At 36.2% G+C, this 19,352-nt stretch overlaps 1 protein-coding gene across 1 annotated transcript; it reads left to right on the forward strand.

Moving 5' to 3' along the window:
* The first annotated feature begins 15,421 nt into the window (after window positions 1-15,421).
* Window positions 15,422-19,324, forward strand: LOC131594322 (uncharacterized). Its single transcript, XM_058866417.1, has 5 exons — window positions 15,422-15,714; window positions 15,812-15,941; window positions 18,022-18,222; window positions 18,324-18,491; window positions 18,734-19,324. Exons 1-5 carry the CDS (start codon window positions 15,581-15,583, stop codon window positions 19,178-19,180), a joined length of 1,080 nt encoding a protein of 359 aa, XP_058722400.1. The 5' UTR covers window positions 15,422-15,580; the 3' UTR covers window positions 19,181-19,324.
* Window positions 19,325-19,352: the final 28 nt, after the last annotated feature.

The following is a 19,352-nucleotide window of genomic DNA, read 5'->3' on the forward strand; positions in this document are numbered from 1 at the left end:
ACACTAATTCGGTTAAATGAAACCTTTTTGGAATGGTGGTTTTTCTCAATAATACAAACAATGCCTTGATCCCTTCTAAGTTCCATAATTTCAATGGAATACAAGATTTGACATGAATCGAACGAGTTAAACATAATTACTAGACATCACAATATTTCGGTGAACAATGGAAGCTACTCACATTTATGGTTAAGTCCTAATGATTCACACATGAACATATATTTACTAGATGATGCATATCACGAATTTGCATAAAGCGTTAATTTAATTAACGTGCTGTCATTCTACAAAGCGATTAAAGTAATACCTTCTATGCACACTTTTGAGAATTTTATCATCAGCATCCAAACTTTTAAGTTGACCTAATTTTTTTTCTTGCTCCTTGCGGAACCAAAATCTTAAACAATCAAACTAAGAAGCATCAGATTAAACCAATATGTACAAAGCTAAAAATTTAAACAAACTAAAATATATAAAAAGAAATCCAACTAAACTTAACATAATCCAACAAAACATGGCCAAGCGCCAACATCCAAAAGTTATCAAATACTTAAAACATAAAAAAAAAACTAAGACAAAAACAAAGACAAAATAACTAATAAACTCCTAATCAAGGATGTCATCACCAATCTCATCACCATCTCCATCAGCATCATCCACCCCCTCAGAAAAGAAAGGCCTGCCCTCAGGCCAATTTGCATAAGCGGAATAATCCTCGCGAGAAGGAAAAGGAGGGATCTCACCAGAAGGTGCAGAATGATGCAGATATAACTGCCTCATAGAGTCCATAAGGAACTCATTGGACCTCCTTCCAGCCTCAAGCGCATCCCAAGTATAATTAAAAGATGATCTCAACCTCGGATCCCAATCTTCATAATCCAGAGTCTCACCATGCTCACCTGCAGCAGAGGACTCACCAGCTTCCTTCTTCTTTTTCTTGGCAGCCAACTTAGCATTACAGTAGCGGTTGATGTAGATATCATCAACCACATCTCTTTTCCTTTCATTCACCACACTTGGAAAACGAACACCCTGCTTTTGACACAAAGAAGTAATCAAACAAGGAAAAATGATAGGTGCGCTAGAATGTACCCCAGGACGACGAGTGTTCTCGATGAAGATTTTCATCTCATTAGCAATGATTTTAGCAACGTCGACCGTCTTGTTTTCCAAGATGTGATAAACAAGCAAAGCCACATCAAGAGGTGCCGAAGACTTATGAAACCTTGGCCTTATGTTAAACACAATCAGAAGAAGCACCACCTGAGCCAAAGGAGTCATATCAATCCTGTTGTAACGAATCGGCTCCTGAACATTGTTCAATTCCACCTGCTTTCCCGGTTTAAGGATCACACGAGAAATTACTTCCTGGTTTTGATGAGTTCTTCGTGCCACAGAAAACTCATCAGTCTGGATATTTGGATCAAATGGATTCCAAGGATGGCCAAGTAGCTCACTGATCGCATTACGCGAAAAATCGATCTCCTTACCACGAACAAAAGACTTGTAAGAACACAACTCACCCTCCGGTTGAAGTGCATTAGCATAAAACTCACGGACAATCTCATAGTTTATGCAATCAACCGGAGTGAGCAACCTTCCCCACTTCTTTGCATTGAAAATGTTTGCAATCTCCTTGTAGCTTCCTTCAGTGTCAATCATAAACTTCCTCTCCGCCAAAATCTTTTTCTTTTCCAGCATTGGCATGCGGTCCTGGTGGATTGCACTACTAAAACGCAATGCATCAAAAGCTCTTGGCGGAGGATTTGAACTACCCGCCTCGGTTGCATCCTTTTGAGGCTTGGATCGCTTCCTTTTCCTGCTAAACATCTGCACAAAAAGAAGGAACCACACAAAACAAGCCACCAAAATTGTTAGCTACAAAACATACCACAGAATGTTAGAACCAAAGAAAATTTTTGCAGGACTGGTGTGACTCGCCCGGCGAGCCAGAATGCTCCGCCGGGCGAATCGAGCGAAACAGGGCAACATAACTGCAGAACAAGCAACATCCCCAACACATAACTCTATTACATCCTATTTCAACTAAAGGTTTTCAAAACCCTATGGTAATTTCATTACTCTAGCTTAATAGGCATGAACACAAGAGAGAAAAGATAACAAAGAGGGAAGAATTTACCTTTGCTTAAAAATTGAGGAAGAGAAGAGCAAGAGAAGAGGAATGGGAGCAAGGCAAGGAGAGGAACGGCTAGGGCGCACAAGGGAAGGGGGAAACGAAAATTGCAAGAATGAGGGCAAGAGTGGGCCTCACACAATAAGCCCCTTTTCTCTGCAGCCCAAGCACGTGACAAACAGTCACAGAAAACAAGCCTTCGCCCGGCGAGCCAAATTGCTCCGCCGGGCGCTCCACACCAGAACCAGAAATTTTTTTTAAAAAAAGATTACAGGTCTTCCTCCTTTCTTAACACAACACTCTAATAAAATTAAAAGCTCTAGTAACAACTAAAAAAACAGTAAATACTTACAATGCCGGGGTGCCTCCCGACTAGCTCTTTGTTTAACGCCGGTCAGCTCGACGGCTATAAGTGATCAAGGATCGCTAAGAGCAAGCACACTTGTTTCTCTATTGAACTCGCACCCACGGTACACTTTCAATCTTTGCCCGTTAATAGTCCATGTTTCTTTGGATTTCGGGTCTTCTACCACAATTGCTCCAAAATGCTTCACCTCCTTGACCAAAAACGGTCCAGACCATTTTGACTTCAATTTTCCCGGAAAAAGTCTCAAACGGGAATTGAAGAGAAGCACCATTTGACCAACTTGGAAATCTTTTTGCCGAATTTTACTATCATGATAAAATTTGACCTTTTCCTTATAAATTTTGTTGGAATTGTAGGCATTAAGTCTCAATTCATCCAACTCATGAATTTGAACTTTTCTTTTTTCACCGGCCAAGTTAGGATCAAAATTTAAAAGCTTTAACGCCCAAAAAGCTTTGTGCTCCATCTCAACGGGTAAATGGCAAGTTTTACCATAAACCATTTGAAATGGAGTTAAACCAATTGGAGCCTTATAGGCGGTACGATACGCCCACAACGCGTCGTCAAGCTTGTGAGACCAATCTTTTCGCGAACTTGACACCGTTTTCTCAAGGATCCTTTTGATCTCACGGTTTGAAACCTCAGCTTGGCCATTGGTTTGCAGATGGTATGGAGTAGCAACCTTGTGCCTAACTCCATATTGCTTCAACACTTTTTCAAGTGGAGCATTGCAAAAATGCGATCCGCCATCACTCACCAACACCCTTGGCGTACCGAAACGCGAAAAAATATTCCTTTTCAAAAATTTGATTACGGTCTTACCGTCAGCTTTTGGTGAAGCAATCGCTTCCACCCATTTAGACACATAGTCCACAGCGACCAAAATGTATTCATTGGCAAATGAGGATGGAAATGGACCGACGAAATCAATTCCCCAACAATCAAACACTTCCACCTCTAGGAAGCTTTGTAGGGGCATTTCATCTCGACGACCAATTCCACCACTCCGCTGACAACTGTCACAACTCGACACATAACGATAGGCATCTTTAAACAACGTAGGCCACCAAAAACCCGCCTGAAGGGCTTTAGTTGTCGTACGTAATCCATTGTAGTGACCACCATATGGTGAATTGTGACAATGCCACAAAATACTTTGAGATTCCTCACTAGTTACACACCTCCTTAAGAGATTGTCACTACTTAATTTGAAAAGATAAGGCTCATCCCAAACGTAAAAGTTAGCATCGGATAAGAACTTCCGTTTTTGGTTCCAAGTAAGATCTTCCGGTATCCACCCGGTAGCTTTATGGTTAGCCATGTCAGCAAACCAGGGTCTAACTTCTTGGACCATAAACAGTTTCTCATCAGGAAATTCCTCTTTGACCTCACTTTCAAATTGTGTTACCTCGGTATTCACCAACCGAGATAAATGGTCAGCTACCACATTTTCAGACCCTTTTTTGTCTCTTACTTCAAGATCAAACTCTTGAAGCAGGAGAATCCACCTAATCAGCCTTTGTTTTGAGTCCGGCTTAGTGAGCAAGTATTTGATAGCTGCATGGTCAGTATAACACACAATTTTGGAACCAATCAAGTAAGAACGAAATTTCTCTAATGCAAACACAATAGCAAGCAACTCTTTTTCGGTAGTTGCGTAATTGACTTGCGCTTCATTTAAAACTTTGCTTGCATAGTGAATAGCATGAAAAATTTTGTTCTTTCTTTGTCCTAACACGACACCCACCGCATAATCACTCGCATCACACATGAGTTCAAAATCAAGCGACCAATTAGGAGCGACGATTATGGGTGTGGTTACGAACTTTTCTTTAAGCTCTAGGAAAGCATTTAAACAGGATTCATCGAAAAGAAATTCCGTACCTTTGTTGAGTAGATTACTCAATGGCTTTGCCACTTTGGAAAAATCTTTGATAAATCTTCGATAAAACCCGGCATGTCCTAGAAAACTTCGGATACCCTTCACATTCAATGGAGGAGGCAACTTCTCTATAACTTCAATTTTTGCTTTATCCACCTCAAGGCCTCTTGAAGAAACCTTGTGGCCGAGCACAATTCCTTCGGTAACCATGAAGTTGCACTTCTCCCAATTGAGGACCAAATTTGACTCCACACAACGACTTAGCACGGTATCAAGATTTTTCAAACATAAATCAAATGAAGCCCCAAAAACCGAGAAGTCATCCATAAACACTTCGATGCACTTCTTAATTAAGTCGGAAAAGATAGCTTGCATACACCGTTGAAATGTTGCCGGTGCATTACACAACCCGAAAGGCATTCGCCGATAAGCAAAAATACCGAAAGGGCATGTGAAAGCGGTCTTCTCATGATCCTCGGGATTGACTACAATTTGATTGTATCCCGAATACCCGTCTAAGAAACAATAAAATTGTTGACCGGATAATCTCTCGAGCATTTGATCCATAAACGGTAAGGGAAAATGATCTTTCCTCGTAGCTTTGTTTAGCTTACGATAATCGATACACATCCTCCATCCAGTCACGGTTCGAGTAGGAATTAGCTCATTCTTCTCATTTCGAATCACCGTCATTCCACCCTTCTTAGGCACCACATGGACGAGACTCACCCAAGCACTATCCGAGATCGGATAAATCACCCGGCTTCTAACATTTTCACTACTTCCTTTCTCACTACCTCTTTCATCACCGGATTCAAACGTCTTTGTGGTTGAGCTACCGGTTTAAAGTCATCCTCCATCAAAATCTTATGCATACAAAAGGAGGGACTAATGCCTTTGAGATCGAAAAGTGTCCATCCCATTGCTTCTTGGTTTCTTTCTAGGACCACAAGTAATTTTTCTTCTTCAACCTTAGAAAGGGCGTTGCTAATGATAACCGGCTTGTTTGCATTCTTCTCAAGAAACACATACTTCAAGTGAGAAGGTAACACTTTCAATTCCACCTTTGGTCCTTCAACTTCAAGCTCATCTTTCAACTCATCAATTTGAGCTTCAAAAGGATTCATCTCATCACATGCCTCAAGATTTCTCAAGCAATCTTTTGTAAGCACTTCAAGAGCTTCCATCAAATTTTTCTCAAGAGGATTAGTCAAGTGCATTTCATTCTCTACTTTCATAATCGCTTTTTCTGTGGCATCGATTCTAAAACAATCATCGTCATCACTAGGATGCTTGATAGCTTCAAAGAGATTAAGACATAACTCCTCGTCTTGGTATCGCAATTTCATTAAGCCATCATCAATGTCTATCATCATTCGGGCCGTCTTCATAAAAGGCCTTCCTAAGATCAATGGTATATCAGGATCTTCTTCCATGTCTATGACGACAAAATCAACGGGAAACCAAAATTTGTCAACCTTAACAAGCAAGTCTTCTGTAACTCCATGAGGATGAGTTGTGGACTTATCTGCTAATGATAGTGTCATTCTAGTCGGCTTCAATTCATTAATTCCTAACCTTCTCACCATAGACAATGGGATCAAATTAATGCTAGAACCGGTATCCACCAATCATTTGCCTATTCGAACATTTCCAATAGACACCGGCAAGGTTACCCGTCCAGGATCATTTGATTTAATCGGTGTAGTGCGTTGAATTAACGCATTACAACAAGAGCTCACCGTGACTACCTCCGGATCCAAGAATCTTCTCTTCTTAGTGATGATATCTTTGATAAATTTAGAGTACATCGGCATTTGCTCTAATGCTTCGGAAAAAGGAACATTGATTTGCAACTTGCTAAAGATGTCCAAGAACCGAGCATAGTGCTTTGCATCTTCTTTCTTTGACGGACCGGGAGGGTAAGGTAATTTCTTCACTTGTATAGAATCATCCACCTTCTTCTTTCCCTTCTCACTCACACTCAATTTTTTTCTCTCTTTTTCTACTTCTTTCTCAAGAGTTTCTTTTTCCACTAATTCTTTCTCTTTCTCATTTTCAACTAAATCACCCTCAACATTTTTTTCTACTTCAATCACCCTATCTTTTTCACTTTCAACAATTTCCTCCTCAACTATCTCTCCTACACCCATATCAATATTTCTACCGCTACGAGTTAGAATTGACTTATAATGCTCATGAGGATTTTCTTGTGTAGTAGCCGGAAAAGGACCTTTGTTTTGATCGGCAAGTTGCTTTGACAATTGCCCGACTTGAGTTTCAAGGTTCTTTATGGCGGCATCCGTACTCTTTTGGCTCGCCATTTGCAATTGCATGAATTGGCTAAGAGTGTCCTCGATTGAAAGCTTTGTTTGTTGAGGTTGTTGATTGTAACCACCTTGATAAGGATTTTGACGATTCGATGGACCCGCATCCGGCCTCCATCCTTGTTGATAACCTTGATTACCTCTTTGTTGGTAACCTTGGTTATTGTTGTAAGGTTGTTGTTGTTGTCTCCCACCATAACCTTGATTAGGATTTGACACATAATTCACCTCTTCACCCGGTGGAGGACAAAAACCAGTTTGATGGTCACCCCTACACAATTCACAACACATCACCTGTTGATTTTTAGAAGGGATCCCATGTATCTCTTTGATTTGTTGAGGGAGTTTTGACATTTGTTGAGTGAGCAATTCTACTTGTTGTGTCAATAACTTGTTTTGAGCAAGTATTGCATCACTAGTATTCAATTCAAGAACTCCTGGTTTTCTTTGCGATGCACTACGGTTGTGTTGCCCTTGATGATCATTCAAAGCCATCCTATCAATGATAGCAATTGCTTCAGCAGCTGTTTTTGACATCAACGAACCACCCGCGGTAGCATCTAAAAGAGTTTTTGGTTGAGGTTGGAGTCCATTCCTAAAGATATGGATTTGAGACAATTCATCAAACCCATGACCTTTGCATTTTCTAACCATGGACTTGAACCTCTCCCATGCTTCATTGAGAGATTCATTCGAACCTTGAGAGAACACCGCAATAGAAGTTTTCGCTTCCATGAACCTATTGTGAGGAAAGAACCGATCCAAGAACTTCTCTTCTAACTCGTTCCAATTTGTCATGACATTATTTGGTTGATCAAGGTACCATTCCTTAGCTTTTCCAATTAAGGAATGAGGAAAGAGTCTCCTGAACACCTGTTCTTCTTGGTCTTCCGGAGCACCAATTGTTCCGGGGATCTCGTAGAACTTTGTTAGATGAGTAAATGGATCCTCGTGATCTGCCCCTGTGAAAGGATTCTGATAAAGTAATTGAAGTAACCCCGTTTTCATCTCGGAGTTTCTTCCATTGGCTTGATCACGAGCAAATTGTGCATTGAGTCGAGGGCTATTAACACAAGACCCTCGAGCTGGAACATTAGGATCCGCAGCCATTTCTTCCTCAACCAAGTTTTCAACCGGAGTTGAAGAAGAAGATGCTTCTTGTTGTTGTCTTCTTTCCCTAGCTAGTTGTCTCCTCCTACGAGTTTTGCTATTCTCTCTATGTGCAGTCCTCTCAATCTCTGGATCAAAAAGGAGTTGATCTGCAGGTATACGTCCTCGCATAAACTGTAATCTGAAAAACTAACCAAGCAAATTAACAAACACAAGGAAAATAAATTTAGAAACAAGAGATTAATTATAAGACTCAATACAAAACAAACTATTGCAATGCTTGCAATATCTAAACAACAATCCCCGGCAACGGCGCCATTTTGTTAAACGAGTATTGTGGTACTTTTCGTTTATCGTTTCCACAGGGATTATTGCGATATCACCGCCGTTCTATAGTCTATTTTGTCGTGAGTTAAAGTTATCATGGGGTTTGGTTTTGATTCTGGTAACGTAATTCTTTAATCTCATGCAAGAAGTGCTAAACTTGGTATGTGGTTTTAAAAGATGGTAAAAGAATGTCAAGATTAGATTTGTTTTTGATAATTTGCTTCTAAGATATTTTCTTGATCAAATATGTGAACTCATGAATGATACATATAATCACAATCCTCTCAATATGTTTCATGTCTAAACCATATTGTGAAATTTGCCATTTTGATCCTTAAATGATCTCTCAACCTAACTATCAAAATGACAACACTCAAGGCTTAATATAGGCAAATATCAACTCACAAAGCTATTTCTAAACTTTACTTGTTGATAGATAAAAAACCTAGGTCAAGACTTGAAAACATTTTCTCACATAGAATACAAATCTCATAAATAAATAAACACCAGGTTTTTCACCATATATATATCATCACTTGTTCACATACAAAAGATCAAAAGAAATACAAACTAAAAGCAAATCATCTACCTCTAATCTTGACACCAAGAAGGTTTAGCCACCCATTTCCATGGTGACTTGAGCAACAAGCAAACTATCAAGCTTTATGAACATCAAGATGGAAGTCTCCAAGATTGATGGGTAAAAACTTGAATTTTACTAACAATGGAAGTTTTTGGGTTTTCTCACTCCAAAAATATTGTATTTTGGTTCAAGAGAGAGATATATAAGATGGAATGGTTCTCAAAATATCTAACTAGCACTATATAGCATGGCACATCAGCCCAGATTCGCCCGGCGGAAGAACAGCTTCGCCGGGCGAAACCCACTAAACAGGCCACGTGACCTTAAAAGTACACAAAAGAACCCAAAAAAATATCTTCTTCCGCCCGGCGAGACAGATGCTCCGCCGGGCGCTCCAGAGCAGAAAGATGGCAAAAAAATGAGCTGCTTCGCCCCTGGCTCGCCTACCACTCGCCGGGCGGAGCTTCGCTTCCAAGCTATTCGCCGGGCGAAAACAAGAGGAACACTGACACCTTCAGAGTTGCCAAAATCCTCGATTCTTCGACTTTTTTCCCGATTTTTCTGAACATTTGCTATCACCAATAACTGAAACACTAGAAAATAGATCAAAATACCAAATATTTACATATGACAAAAATCACTTATTTACATAAGCTATTCTTCTAAAAACATAGAAAAAGGGTTAAAAAGTGCCTTAAAAACATACGAATAGAAACAACAAAAGACACTCAACACATTTACAAAACAAAAAAGAGAATATATTGGAAAGATCATTTGCATTTGAAGCGTCTATGAAAGAGAATTTGAGAACTCCAACTTCTATTCTTTCTGCAGTGTTGAAGGGATTGTCTAGTTCTCTGCCCCCGTCACACCTCAGCAGAATGAGATTGTCGAAAAGAAGAGTCGTATTTTGCAAGAAATTGAGCGAGTTATGCTTCATGCCAAACATCTTCCATATCACTTTTGAGTAGAAGAAATGAATATTACTTGTCACATTCGAATCGAGTAACAATACAGTCATGTATGAAGGTTACTTAATATGAGTTATGGAGAGGAATGAATCCCAAATTTAAATCTTTTCATGTGTTGGGTAGTGCATGATATATTCTTTTTTATCATGAGCAACCCAAGAAGTTAGATCCAAAGATAGATGAATGAAATTTCTAAGTTATTCCTTTAACGGCAGGGTGTATAAAGTATTTAAAAAGCACACAAAATCTATGATGGAGTCCATAAATCTGACTGTTAATGACGATTAAGCTTAAGTGATTCCCAGCAAAGACAAAGATCCTAGTTTCACTGGTCCAAATGATAAGAAAGACGTTCCAAATAATATGGAGAACAACGTACAAATAGCTTAAGAAGATGGAGATTCATATGATGAAAAGAATATTGTTTGGGAAAGAAAAGAATCATCATCAATTATCAAGAAGAATGCTTATATAAAAATTATAGAAAATTTAGATGAACAAGTCACTACAAGAAGAAAAGAATCAGTTACTTATATAAATATTTAAAGAGTTCACTTTTTTTTTTAATTTTTCGTTTCTACACCTCAAACCTCTCTCCGACCTTTCACTTTCCACATGGAATTATTTGAATCTCTCTAACAACATGGTGGAAACAAGGAAAGGAACGAACACTTCTGGAAATTAAGACAAGAAGAACTTGAAGAATAAAGCCTCCAAAAAGGATGTTGTTGTTATGAATGCTCATGGAGTTCACATGAAGGGCATAACGATTCGAAGAAAGGCCGATGGTAAGTTCGAAGGTGTTTCTACTTTCATCAAGCCTAAAGAGTTCGAGCGTAAAACTCTAAAGAAAAGGATATGATTGTACCCCTCTTTTCATGTCGGACCAAATTTTTTGTTTTATATGCTCGTCACAATAAATAATATTTTTATTTATTAATAAATTTGAGTTTTCTTTGATTTTATATTTCTCATGTTTTTTAAAGAATGGAAGTTGTATCCGTATTTTTATTGTGTTGTTTGTTTTCCTTTTAGATTTTCCCTTTTATTTTCTTTGAGTCAGTTTTCTTATATATAAATTTTTTTGAAAAAGTGAATTACATTTAGTAATTAGATTTGGACTTTTGTCAATTGAGTGAGAAAAATAAATTTTATGAATTTAGTGAAAGAGTGAAGAAAAAAAGAATGGTGTGAATACAATAAGTGGACAATAAACGTTGAGAAATAAAAAAAAAAATAAAGATTTCTTTCAAAATTAGAGAATATATTCTCATTATTTGAGATGACAATGTCATAATTATTTTTTTTCTTAATTAGTTTTGTTGACCAACTCTAATTACTTAATAAATTATCCATAAATAATTCTCAAATTAAAAAAGTACAAGTGCACCCCTCCCCCTTTTTAGTCAAAACTTTTAAAGAAAAAATACATCTAACAATATTAGAATAAACATACAAAATTAAATTGTAAAATAAGAAAAACTTAACAAAAATATTATAAAAGATCTTCTTCTCTCACTTTTTTCAATCTATCGTTTTTTTCCTTGCGGTTTTGCATCTATTAGAATATTATGATCTCTTTAAAAAAAAAAAATTATTCTCATATAAAACTTTTAGTTTTCTCGTCAAAAGTTATAAATAGATCTCATGAAGCCTTACTCACTTTTCTTTTAGTAAATATGGTTTTTAAAACTTGGTACAACTATAGTTAAAATCTTTTACGATAATGTAGGGTTCTATGAAAGAGAAAAATATATGAAATGATCTACTTCAATATTAAATTATTTAAATTTTTATCTATTTCTCTCTTTAATTGAAACTCTTAAAAATAGTCTTAATACATTAAAACATAACATATACAACAGAAATAGTAAATAACTAACAAGGTGATGTTAAGCATGAGTTCAAGAATTTTTTTCCTCTTAATTGATACTTGCTAATCTAAAATTGAAAGGAAATAACATGGGGTGAGATACAAAATCTCAATTGAATTATTACAACAACTAATAATTTTATGTGGGCTAGTTATTTCATCCACAACTTACTATTGCCACTAATAGAAAAATCAAATAGGTCTCAAAGATACTCAAATGTCTCCCATGAATAAACTGGAATATGAATCAGATCTTGTACACTATAGAGACATGTCATGCTATCCCATACCTCATATATAACCATATAGACCAATAATTACAACGATCCCCCTAATTTGAGTCTAGTTTATGAGATTATTAGCATTCTAATACGATTCTGTGAGACTCCAACTCTACTCCAAATTATACAACCAGTGTATGCAATGAGACATGTCATTCTCTATATGTATTTAGTTCATTTCTACCGTTTATTTTTTTTGGACATTAGTTTCATTTGTATAACGACTATACATTGTAAATTAAGATGTTAGTTAAATTAGTGTTCACTGCTTAGGATTTCCCTTACGAGGGCGTTCCACCACTTAAGGATCCCATGTAGTTTTATATAAAGCTCATTTCCCACTCTTATATTCACTTATACCTAACTATAAGCATCCTACCCTATCTAACTATAAGCATCCTACCCTAGGATAAATATCCATATCTAAGACATTACATATTAGTGTGGCTAAATATGAAATAAATCATATTAAAAATAATGTTATTTAAGAAAATCAGTTATAATAAAAATCGTCTACCAAATATGAGAGATTAGCAAATGTAAAAATGAGAGAGAAACTTGAGAGGTGGTGATAGTGTTTCAAAGACCAGACTGAACCTGCCAGTCAAACCGAAAATCAGAAGGGTCATCGATCTGATTTGATTTTTAGATGGGATAAAATATTAAATCAATGAGAGTCGGCCAGAATCAACCTAAACCGATACAAACTGACGATTTTAAAAACCTGGCGGATTAAATGTTTGTTTTTTCTCAAATAAAACAACGTTATTTTGATAAAAGAAAATTTAAAAATTAAATAAAATTATAAGTAGGCTTTGTTCAGTGTTCAAAATTTATTTGAAACAATTTTTCTTTTTTAGAGTTGAATTTAATAGACATTACACTTATTTTGTTATTTAGTTTATTATTATTTTTATTTTATTTTGTTGTTTGTGGTGATTATGCATAAAATTTGAATTTAAAGAATGAATTTGTAAAATTATGATATTTTGAAAATTTGAAACTTGGTCGATGTCGTGGTTTTTATAGAGATCAAATCATTTAGTTCGGTAGATTTTATAATTTTATAGTTTTGTTTGAAAGACCGATTTATTCAATTGAGCTATTTGGTTTTTTAATTAACTTATTTAATTTAATCCAATTTATTCATGCAGTTTGATAAGTTACCAAATAATTCGAATAAGAAATTAATGACTCACCCTCTTCAATTTGATGACCGATTTAATTTTTTAAATATTAAGAGGAGAATATATATATATATATATATATATATATATATATATATATATATATATATATATATATATATATATATATATATATATATATATATATATATATATATATATATATATATATATATATACTCTTGTCAAATGGCTTATGATGCATTAACTTGTAATGTTTTGGTCATGGTCATACACACAGGCACATGTTACATTCAATATTAGAATTTTGGTGTGGCTATAGCCACAGTCAGCCTATGCATAGATCCGTCCATGCTAAGAACCATTCCTTTGGCATTCCAACCATTATAATACCTAGTATTCATCTCACACCCCTCCAAGAATGGTTAGAACTCACTTAAAGAAAGAACACAACCTTGATTGGCTACGACGCGACCATGGGGCTAGCTAGGGTCTATAGCAGACCAAACAACCTCCAGGTGCACAAACTAAAAGCGCTAACAACTTAGCCGTAGCAAGGGCCACAACCGTAGCACGCATAGGAGTTCATCTTCTTCACCAATGGTACATGCATATATGTTCAAACATAACTTGTCGCGGCCTAAAAAATACTCGAGCGTAAGGAACACTCGAAATACAATAGAGTCGTCACAGTTCTTTATTTATTTCAAAAGGAAAGGGAAAATATCGAATAAAACCCACGAGAAAAGGGAATGGTCATCGCAACAAAGAATGGCTTCGAGAATCTATTATGCAAGGAGAATGCATTAGCCCCCCTCATATCTGTTGTACTCAACGAGACTCATTTAGTTAGTTTTGCAAATGAGTGTTTGCATGATAGTTTATCCGTGATCTTTTACTTATTAGGCGAGAAAAGAACGAAAGAAAAATGTTTTTGGAATTTTTATTATTGTGCCTGACAAGACTTTTGGTCTCGCTCCTACGTATCTACAGGTGCGATGGAGAACTCAAGGTTACGTAGTTCTGGGTAGCAAATGTTTGTGGATTAGTTCATTTTAGCGAAAGAGTCTCAAGTCGCATTCAAATGGAAAAAATTATTTCCCAAAACATGGATAATTGACCATTTGCATCACTTCAAGAATGAATGATTGAATCTAATTTGACACAGATTCTTGCAATAATCACATTCGAGTGGAAAAAGTTTGATCTTCACATGTGGAAGCGTTGTTTGCATCATTTGCATCGCCTCAACAAAGCCTGTCTTTCTCTCAACTTTGTAACTCCTCTTTTGTACCATGCTCTCTGCAACTCCTCTTTTCTACCATTGGCATAATTCTTTCAATAACAACCCCCCACCACCTCCATCTTGATTGACAGATTTGGCTATGGAGTCTTTCAATAACAACCATCACCACCTCCATTTTCACAACAATAATAACAACCACCACCAGCTATGTTTGGTTTAAGACAAGAATTTACAATATAAACACTTAACCTGACAACTGAGAAGAATTGGTCTCAAGTTTGAAAAATCAAAATTAGACCTTTCTATATTTTTATTGTTCATATACTTCTACCTTTTTTCTCATATCTCAGTTACAACCACTAATTTTCTCCCTCTCATATCTCAGTTTCTTAATCTACTCTAATTAAATGTGTTTCCGTGGAGACAGGGTGATGATTAAAGGTATTTCTTGTAACAAAAACTCAACAACAAAATTTTATCCAAATAGAACCAAAGCGATCTTAGGACAAGAATAACATTTAATACTCTTGTCTCTAACTACTTTTCAACAAATCCCAGAGCGTCTCAGGTTCCACATCACACCGGACCCCGTCTTGGAGACCGGTCTGTATTATTTAAGGTTTTTCCTCGCTCTTTCAACACCCGACAAAGCCTTGAAGACAACTAGTCTGTACCGGCCAAATATCCAATAAACCAAAGCCCAATCCACCTCACTTGACCCAAGGTATATAAAACAGTTCACGCTGGAAGCAAGGTATATTCTCTGATCTCCAATTTCTCTATACTCATCTTAAACATTGAATTGACTTAAGCATTGGAGTGTTAGCATGCAAGTACCGTGAAGAAGGTCGAAGCCACCGTTCAAGATGAACAATTATCCAACTATCTTCATTTCTAATTTTCGCACGGAAATAGAACATTCATTTCTGGTTCCCGAATGAAACACTACTTTAATATTTAGTAAAATAAGGGTATTACCAATATTTTTAACTCCGAAGACCTCTTATTTTTCACCTATTGGGCTAAAGATATTTTTGTTTCTGGCCCATATAAAACTTTCTTTCCCTTGCTTTCCAGAATGCAACCAAACGAAGGAAAACAGTATATATTCCATAACCTTTCTCTCCATCTTTCTTTCTTTCTACCTTCCATACAACCAAACACACCCTTGACTTGTCGCTATAGTTAAACTTCATGTAAAACGCTCTCGTTTCGTTTACAGAAAGAGAACGCGGCGCGCTTAAACCTATCTCAAAGGTTAAAGAATTCGCAATTCATCTCAACAACACAAGAAGAAGAGAAAAAGAGAAAAAGAATCTCAAAATTTCTCAATGTCGAGATCGTTGGTTCAACCCGTAGGCCAAAAGCGATTAACAAACGTAGCAGTTGTTCGTCTCAAAAAGCACGGCATGCGATTCGAAATCGCTTGTTACCCTAACACCGTCCTTTCTTGGCGTTCCGGCGTGTACGTATTCATTCTTCAATCTCTTTTTCTTTTCTCTCTTTTTTAACCTAATTAATCGATTATTTTCTAATTAATGAATTAATCGCTTATTTAACAGTGAAAAGGATATTGATGAAGTGGTGCAGTCTCATACGGTTTATACCAATGTTTCTAAAGGCGTTCTTGCTAAGTCTAAGGATTTGAACGCTGCTTTTGGTACTGACGATCACTCCAGTATTTGTTTAGAGGTTAATTCTTTTGCTTAATCGATTCAACACTAGTTAATTCATAGATTCGTATTTACCTTTTTGATAAGCTTATGAAATGAATTTTTTAACCTAAATCATGCAAATTATTGTTGTGATTTTAGTTTACTCCGAGTTGAAATTAGTGCTTAGACCGTGTGAGGGATGATTTATGAGTAGTTTAGTATGATTTAGGGTTTGTTTGGATAAACAGATTATTTGCAGCTTATAGCACAAGTGCTTAACGAAATAAGTGCTTATGGATAAGCTTGCATACGCTCTTTTTATAACAAAAGATAAAATATATTTAAATTGTTTTTGTATATGTTGTAAGTTGTTGTTTTTATTAGCTATCTTGAAGAATTTGTAAAAATAAATTCAAAAAAATATATAAAAATGTCATAAGCTGTTTTGGTAAAATCTTCCAAACAGTGTCACGAAACTTAGGGCAGTAAGAAGCTTCAAATAAGCCAATCCAAGCAGGTCCTTATTAGGGTTTATCTTATGACACAAGCACTTGTCAGAGTGTGTGAACTTTGAAAGAGATTGTAAAAATTGTTTATGATATGTCCCTAAGCCTGTCCAGGTAGCTTATGATAAGATTTACAGTTTACATGAAAATTGTTTAGCTAAAATTTCAATTTGATTGTAGAAATGACTTTTACGTTAGTGCTTATTCAATAAAGATATAACTAATTTGTTTATCCAACTACATGTAAGTGAGTGTTTTTGGCAGAACTTATTTACAACTTTTTTCCTGGTTTGAGAGTGCATATATTCAAGTTATCTCATTTAACCACTCTGTAAGCACTTTAAGAATACTGATTGTTGTGTTTGTGTTGGCTTATGAGTAGCTTATTTGGATAAGCATTGTCACACTGTTTGGGAGGATTTATTACAATAGCTTATGATAATGTCCATACGTTTTTTCAACTTTTTAATAAACTGTTTAGGATAACTTATGAAAACTGTGTGCAGCTTATATTCAATGAACATATTAATAGTTTATAAGTAAGTGTATATATGATAAACATTTGGAATGAACAGTGCGGCCAAACAAAAGTGAACAGTGTCGCACAATGAAGGTGCCAAAGGGCTGCAATGAAGGTAGAAAAACAAAAGAAACCGCAAAGACAACTGTTAGGCTATGTTTGGGAGTTTGGAGGGGAGGGGAGGGGAAGGCTTCAAAAAATAAAATTTTAAAAAAATATAGGAAAATATTTGACATTTTTTGAAAAAATGATTTTGTTTAGAATGATAAAAGAGTCATTATCATTATTATATTTTTAATTTTGGGAATACTATAACAACCTAAAAGATATTTGGAACATTTATGTAAGCCCTTCAAAACCCTCCAAAACCCTCCTTCAATACAATTTTTGAGTTCCCCCATTTTATGGGGTTTTTGGTGTTATGAATAAACTCAAACCCTCCAAAACCCTCCAACCCAAAATCTTTTTATCCTTTTCACCCAATTCTTCTTATTTTTCAAAGCCCTCCCCTCCCTTCCCCTCCAAACTCCCAAACATAGCCTTAGGGTTTATGCGTGAGCAAGACTCTGATATCATGTAGAATTTGAGAATAATTTTAGATATGAATTTAGAAGTAATTTAAGTACAAGCACTAAACTGTTTAAATAGACTATGCTATACCTAGTGAGCTTTATTTACGGACCAGATATAATCTATACAAATAAGTACGCAATATGAAAATATATTTACAACATCAGTTTTGTATGTATAGATTTACGACATATGCATATTCTATAAGTTGATACCTTAGGACTTGTATGCAAACAAGTCAACCGAATTCTCCCCATGACCGTAATACTAAGAATAGCATATATGTAAATGTATAATTAAGTTGTTTTCTCAAATAGATACTCTTATAGAAACTTAAAATTTGTAAAAAAAGAATTGTTATTGAAGAATCATGTATCTATTATAATTTGTAAGTTAGTTGAAGTTAGAAAACTTGGCTATTGTTATGGCATAACAATGGATATGATGTATAATAACTAGTGATTTAACTGTTAGTTGAGAACATATGTGTGAATGTGTTATAAAATGGTTTGCTGTTGCAGATTTTAAAGAAGGGGGAACTTCAGGTTGCTGGCAAAGAGAGGGAATCAATGCTGTCTAGTCAGTTCAGGGACATTGCCACCATTGTAATGCACAAAACTTTTAATCCCGAGACTAAGCGCCCTTACACTATCAGCATGATTGAACGCCTCATGAGGGATATCCATTTTGCCGTTGATCCAAACAGCACCTCCAAGAAGCAGGTCTCTTGTCAAGTCATTCTAAATAATTGTATATAATGTTAGTCTCATGTAACTGTTATAACGATTTGATGATAAGTCAAGTAATGAAAATTGTACTACAGGCTCTGGAGTTGATTCAGGAGCTTCAGAAGCACTACCCTATAAGAAGGTGTCCGTTGAGGATACGCGCTGCCGCTCCTGAGGAGGAAATACCTGTCCTTTTAGAGAAGCTGAACGTATGGAAGGCAACCGTTATTTCTAAAGAAGGGACTTCTGCTCAGTTATCTGTTGTAAGTTCTCTGTGTTGCTCAGTTAGTTTTAAACAACTTTATTTCTCGGTCCCATTTCATTTTAAGTTAAGCAACCCTGGGTCTTCTGTTTTAGAAGCATTGTTATAGTTGATGGTTACTTATATTATCTAATTTTCCAACTTTCCAACACAAAAAGCGATAATCTTATGGACATGCATACCGTTAATCTGGATTCTGCTAACATGTTAAGAGAATTGATATGATTTCTAATTGGGTTGCAGGTTTTTGAACTAGAACCTGGTCTATATAAGGATTGTCATGACTTTGTTATGAATAAGATGCATGGAAGATTTGAAGTTCTTGCCCACTCCCTTTACGTGGACGGGGATACCCAAGTGGATCAATACAATGATCATGAAGATATGCCTGCACCATTGCCCACAAAAACTCCCGAGTCTGTGCTCGAACTGAATGATAAACTTCAGAAGCAAACAATTTCGAGTGCAACTAAGCCTACTGAGGTACAACAACCAAAGCAAAACAAATGCAACACATGTGACGCATGTTTTGAAGATGCTAAGTTGTACAGGGAACACCACAAGAGTGAGTGGCACAAGCACAATATGAAGCGTAAAACGAGGCAACTCCCTCCACTCACTGAAGAAGAAATTGCAGCAGATATGGATTTGTTTGAATCAAAATCTGATTTAAAGGATTACTCATTTTGAGTTGTACATGACAAACACCCTTTATTAAGTTGTACCGTTTATATGTATAATTTTGCTTTTGTTTAAAATCTTTGACCGGTTGACGAAATGACAAATGCAGTTATAAGTTTACACATAAAAAGTATGGAAGATCCTGGTTTTGAACCTGGTGCCACAAATTATCCTGGTTTTT

Source organism: Vicia villosa, linkage group LG4 (assembly GCF_029867415.1).
Source record: "Vicia villosa cultivar HV-30 ecotype Madison, WI linkage group LG4, Vvil1.0, whole genome shotgun sequence".
Lineage (NCBI taxonomy): Eukaryota > Viridiplantae > Streptophyta > Magnoliopsida > Fabales > Fabaceae > Vicia > Vicia villosa.